Source organism: Saccostrea cucullata, unplaced genomic scaffold (genome assembly GCF_032062105.1).
Source record: "Saccostrea cucullata isolate Sc308-1 unplaced genomic scaffold, CSIRO_AGI_Scuc_v1 ctg7, whole genome shotgun sequence".
Taxonomy (NCBI): Eukaryota; Metazoa; Mollusca; class Bivalvia; order Ostreida; family Ostreidae; genus Saccostrea; species Saccostrea cuccullata.
Window position 1 is genome coordinate 250208 of NW_026935080.1, and position 6000 is coordinate 256207.

General features: G+C 33.8%; 1 protein-coding gene across 3 annotated transcripts in view; it reads left to right on the forward strand.

Moving 5' to 3' along the window:
- The window catches only part of LOC134241822 (uncharacterized), a 29305-nt gene extending 23927 nt beyond the window's left edge, over window positions 1-5378 (forward strand). For all 3 annotated transcript variants that reach the window (XM_062723847.1, XM_062723845.1, XM_062723846.1), the window contains 6 exons: window positions 134-400; window positions 496-716; window positions 1047-1229; window positions 1496-2409; window positions 2675-4405; window positions 5333-5378. In XM_062723847.1, the coding sequence (XP_062579831.1) occupies window positions 134-400; window positions 496-716; window positions 1047-1229; window positions 1496-2409; window positions 2675-2813 (1724 nt within the window). In that variant the 3' untranslated portion in view covers window positions 2814-4405; window positions 5333-5378. The remainder of the gene's footprint in view (window positions 1-133; window positions 401-495; window positions 717-1046; window positions 1230-1495; window positions 2410-2674; window positions 4406-5332) is intronic.
- The last annotated feature ends 622 nt before the right edge of the window (window positions 5379-6000 follow it).

A 6000-nucleotide genomic window follows, 5' to 3' on the forward strand; every position in this document is an offset into this window, starting at 1 on the left:
TTCCTGAAATAATTATATATATAAATGTAATTTCAGTGATGCTCCCACATATAAACAGTCAATTACACTGTATACTGGTAACTTTTAAATTTACTTTCTTCACCAAAATACCATGATAAATGTTTCTTTTCAGAGGATCGACACCGAGTAAGTAGGATGGGTTCCATAGCTTCTAGAGCAAGCTCCTTCTTCGAATCTATCGGCAAAAACAAGGGCAAGAAAATGGCTGCCACTTTGCCAAACAGTAGTAGCCTTGGCAACCTGGTAGAAACAGGAAGTGAAAACAACAGCCAACTTGACCTCATTCCCAAAGATACCATTGCCTCTTCAGCAAGCTTTAATAAAAATACCTGTAATTCTATAGAAGATTTGGTCTGTGATAGGAAAATAGTTTATAAAGGTAAGAAAAGCTCTACTCCTTAATCATTTCATCTTTAGTATTAAATTATATTTCTTAACTAGTGTTTTCCCAAAATCTTGGTCTTTATTTTCAAGGTTACCTGAATATCTACAGTAGTTTCAACAAGAGGAAGTGGGGTAAGCGATGGTGTATGGTGCGAGGCAATGTGTTTGAGTGTTATAGGAACGAGTCCAGCACTGTGTGTGAGCTAGAAATCCCACTGTACCCCTGTGTTCTGAAGCAAGCTGTGGAGGAGACTAAGAGTGAACTAGGGCTGATGATCTCACAAAATGGCAGAGAAAAAATCACAGTAGAGGTAGGTTAAATCTCTTGATTAGACAAACCACACTTAATCTGCTTGAGGATTTGCACTAGTAAAGTTTACATAAAGGTAAATCAAACTAAATAATATACATTGTACAAACCAACTAAGCCTTTAGCAGTTGTCTTTTTCACATAATTGTTATCTTTTCAATCAAGGCATGCAGGAATAGAGAAATGATAACCATCCTCCACAAGCATCACATTATGTGGCCATGTAAAGTAAAATGGTTTCTGGATCTTCTTACAGACAAGAGTCTAAATAGACTCTACTGTCCATGTCCCATAGAGATTCACTATTTTAATGCTGTGATAATTTTTTCAGCCTTTAAATAGAGAAGATATGGCATGCTGGCTGCGTGTGTTCATGAACCAGACATCGACGGAATGTCTTCCTGCCGGACTCAAGGAATTCTGGGTAGATGATGAATCTCCTTACCATGACATCCAGTCAGACAATCTCAGCAGTCCTCTGTCAGACGTGTTCCCTTATGACACAGTAGATGAGGTACTTTTACATATATAAACAGTTTTTTTTTTCAATTAAGCAATTTTATTATTTGTTCCTAGCTAACACCCCTCTCCCCCCCTTCACCCTCCCCAATTTTTTGAAGTCGATGTTAATTTCTAATTTTGCTAAACCTCAAAAGAGAAGGCTGTTTTTGCATATACTAGTGCTATTTTTTCTTGGTTATTTGGCAAAAGTAAAGGTTTCCGCTTCATAAATAATAATTGAGTAAAATTCTAAATTTGTACTTCATTATTCGTTTACAGAAGACCATTCTGGCACATGCTGATACCACGACCTCTGACCCTGATGACTCAGTGATGGAGATCTCTGTGATGTCACAACAGTCCCAGGCAGCAGACGACACCGCTAACGATAGTGCTATATCTAATCCACGAGTCCCAGGGGAACTAACTGGGGAACTCTATACACAAGTGCAAAGAACTGCCAATGGATATTTAGAATCTAGAACTTTTAACAGTCTAGATGAAGAATTCTTTAGTTCTACAATAGTGAAAACCAATAGTTCTGGAAAATCCTCTGCTACAATGTCTAGGATTACCAAGTCTTCAACCAATGGATCTGTTATGACCAAGACATTTTCACATTCCTTCAGTACAGGGTTTCTGGGAGCCAATGATAGCAGTTTGTTTGATGAGATTTGGTCTAAACTTCATGAAAATCAAAGAGACAGGCATAATTTAGAGGAAGACAGTGATGAAAGGACCCCCACGGACACTGCCTATAACAGTGCTGCGGGGTCAGAAAATAGTTCGCTGGAACGTAAAAATAAGTTTGAGACAGATTCTTCAAGTCAGTCATCCACATTAAAAGACTTAAGATCTTCCAATGAGGAGTTGGATATACAGCCTATTCATGACAACATGGAACATCAAATCTCAGTGGAAAATATCAAGACTGTTGAACTGGAACAAAGTATGAATGTGCATAACACTCTGAGTGGCTTGGACAAAGATCCTAGTTTACCCCATGTTATCATCCCTAGTGTTAGTGGTACTCTGACAACTATCACACACTCCAAGTCTAACAGGGACCAGTGTGATTCCGCCATCTTCGAATCGGATTCTATCATGGATGACTTGTCTTGTGCTAGTCCTGATGCACTGAAGCGCAAAATTGAGCAACTACGTACTCATTTAGTGGAACTTAAACAGCGCAGGTGAGGGCCATTCAGTTATAGTATTTTTGTCATGTATTCATATACAATTATGATATATGTATAAAAAGTCATGCAAAGAAGACTTGTGTGTTAAGATTGATGCATGGAATGCTGCGTAATCCCTGAATTATATTTAATTGTCAGTATTTGTTAAGTTAAAGAAATAAAAGTTATATGCTTAATTAATCATGTGCAGAAGTAAAAACATAAATGAAATTGAAATGGAAATTTAAAATTAAATGAGTTATTTGTTTTTGTTTCTCAGAATCTGCCTCAGAGACCGTAAGTTGTGCTGTGAACCCAGTCTGCAGAAACAACTAGAGCAAGAGTATTCACACTTAGATGAGGAATGCCGGACTGTGACAGAGGAAATTCAGGCCCTAGAGGGAAAATTAGAACCTTAAAAATCATTTTCTTATTTTTTCTCCTGCAAACATTCCTAAAATCATTTACTTACTTTAAATTGATTCAATATTTTGTAGGAAGTTGAATGATTGTTTCTTTTCTTTCAAATTACATGTAAATGCATGTACATTACTTTATTAATTCAAAATGTAAAAAAGAAAAAAAAACATTTTGGGTAATATGATCAAAAATATCAGCCTAATACATATCAAGTCAGTTTTTGTTAACATGATGCAGGATCAGTTGTTTGTCATGATGAAATTTTATTTTAAAAATTCAGAATGACAGACCTATACAATTTGTTAAATGGGTCATTTAATTTTGTAACAATTTAGAAAATGGTTCTATTTAATTTTCTCTTCTCTACAACTCTGTGATATTTTATAACATTGATATTTTCTGTGACATTGGACACTGACATTTGTGCTATTAATGATTTACTATTGATATTGACTTTCATGTGATGAATTTCACAAGGCCAAAGTTATATTTTTTTATTGAAAGGAAAACTTTTTCTTCAGATATTAATCTGCATTTTCAATTTATATATACATGTGTATTGATCTTTTGTACAGTATGCAATATTTTGAATATCAATGGTTGTGAAATATTTGTGAAATTTAAACAACAAAATGTACAGCATTAATTATGGCCAAAAATATATTTTTTCACAAATGTTTTCCTCACGGAAAAATATTTTTATGGTTATTTCATTAGTTGTGCTTTCAGAAGTGTGCTATCATTTTAGTTCAGGAACAGAAATTATTTTCATGCACTGCATGTAGATTCATCATATAAAGGGATATAAACAAGAGACATAACTGGAGCAGTAAAAGAAGATGGAAAATTGAACCATTGAAGCAATGTTCAACTCTGATGTATAATTTTGTCAGAGGAAAAAATGTCAATTGTATGAATATTTTGTTTAATATCCAGTACATGCAATATTTAAGGTTGGGCTTGTTTAATAACCTTTTTATGATTGAATTAAAGAATACATATCTTCAGGATTTGTTTGACTAAAACAGAGACACTAAGTTAAATAACTCTTTGATAATCAGAAGTTCATTGTATCCAATTAAACATAATTACATATCCTTCAACCATTTTCAAAGTATAGTTTGAATAGATTTTTTTTGGTTTCAGTTAAACCATAGATGCAATTTGTTGCAGTGCTTCCCAGAAACTAGCATTTTCTGTTTGCAGGTTGTGTTCTGTAAACTCAGATCTGTAGGATTTTGTCATAATTAAGAGATCTTGAGATTGAATGATTCCGAAAGTCCTGTACAAGACAGCAAATATTTTAAAAACATACATACCATTTTCCTTTTAATTATAAATACATGTACTGGTACGTATTTTTTTACATGGTTCAAATTCTATGGAATGTACTGATACATATTTTTTTACATGGTTCAAATTCTATGGAAAATGCTTAGAAAATTTACTTTATCAACCATAGATGTATGTACCGGTATATTATTTTACATTATACATTAAAAATGTAAGAAATTTCGTCTTTGTCCAAATAGGGTTCAAAGAATGATTGATTTTGCATGTATTCAAAAAAATCATTCAAAATTAGGGATCGGTCAATTGATTGTTACTATCGAGTACCCGGGTACTCGGTAAAGGTGTAAATAAATATGAACAAGTTAATTGATAACTGTAAAACATTTAAACTCTTGTAGAAATAAAACCGATGGGAGGTTACCTGTAAATGCGTTGTAACAATTATGACCAGTTTGTAACCGACGAAATTTAATCTAACATTTTTTAAAGTTCAATTTATTTATCAGATAAATACGAGAAATAAAATCAGAAATGGTTCACAGTGTTTTTGTTTAAAAAATAATCTGTTCCGTAATTGTAATGTAACTCTTTGGTGCGTTTGATGTCCAAGTGATAAGTTGTCTGAGCTATATATACGGTATAAACTTGATCAAGTTATCCTATAACAGAGCGGATTTATACGATCTTCGTACACTCTTTGATCCTACGGTATGTTGTAGTTTAGAGCAACGATGGACATAAGATTTTTAAAGGATTTGCATTAATTGGCATGTAATCAAATGCATCCAAATCAACAATCGCACGTGCAATAGTTATCTCCATGGAATTTACGGCTTCTTGGAGAATGACAAAATTATTTAATTTGTTTAAATATAATGGACCTTATACGATGTTCAATGAAAACAAATAATTAAAGCAAACTAAATATAAGGGAAGACGACAGTCGAAAGGTGTTTGGACACGATAATTACTGTATAAACACTGCCACAGGCGATAACGGTCATTTAGAGGCATAGGAAACCCTAATTACTGTATGTACAAGTGCAATGAACATTTTACGTTTCAAAACCGATGTTTTAATGCATTAATAAATAAGCTTAGAAATATTTTTAAAATATACATCCGAGTAACCGAGTACCGATTTTAGTATTCGATACTCGGACGTTCGATCGAGTACCCGGTTAACCGGGTACTCGTTGACATCCCTATTCAAAATTAAAAGCAGGTCTTTAAATCAAGTGCCCTAAAACTGTTTCTATTTTAATTGTTTAACACTTGTATTATTTACTACAAGTTAAATTAAATATATTTTACAGAATACCTCTATTGTTTTTTTCACATTCTGAATGGCCTTTTAAGTACTGGATAGATAATGTGGTGGTTCAAGACACAGAAGAAAAACCTGTATCAGTAAGGACCATGATGAACTTTTGTCAAACACAACTTACAGTTATATTTATGACCTGTTTGAAACTTTCTAAATTGGAACAAGGGGACATTGACAAGGTTATTTCCATACATGGACTGTAAACCAACTATTATTCGTGTGCGAGAAATGTTTGTGAGAGCTTCAGTATCTCAAATATTTCTCCCCGCGAACCAGTCTTTTAAGTCTGTATCTATTGGCAAAGGTCCAAAAAAGGGCTTGATCGCGAAATTTAATCATCATGAACTAGTTTACCCCTGGTAAATCGCAAAATAAAGTCAGCGTGAATATAAGTTGGTTCACAGTAATCTTTGTTTGCCAGGATACAATCACATACATGTTCTCTGTGTCCTCAAAGTCATCATTTACACTGCACAGTGTACAAAAATAACACCTGCAGATTTCCAATGCAAATTAGTTATCCGTACAAGAGGTAAGACATGTACTATACATAAATGACACAGAAC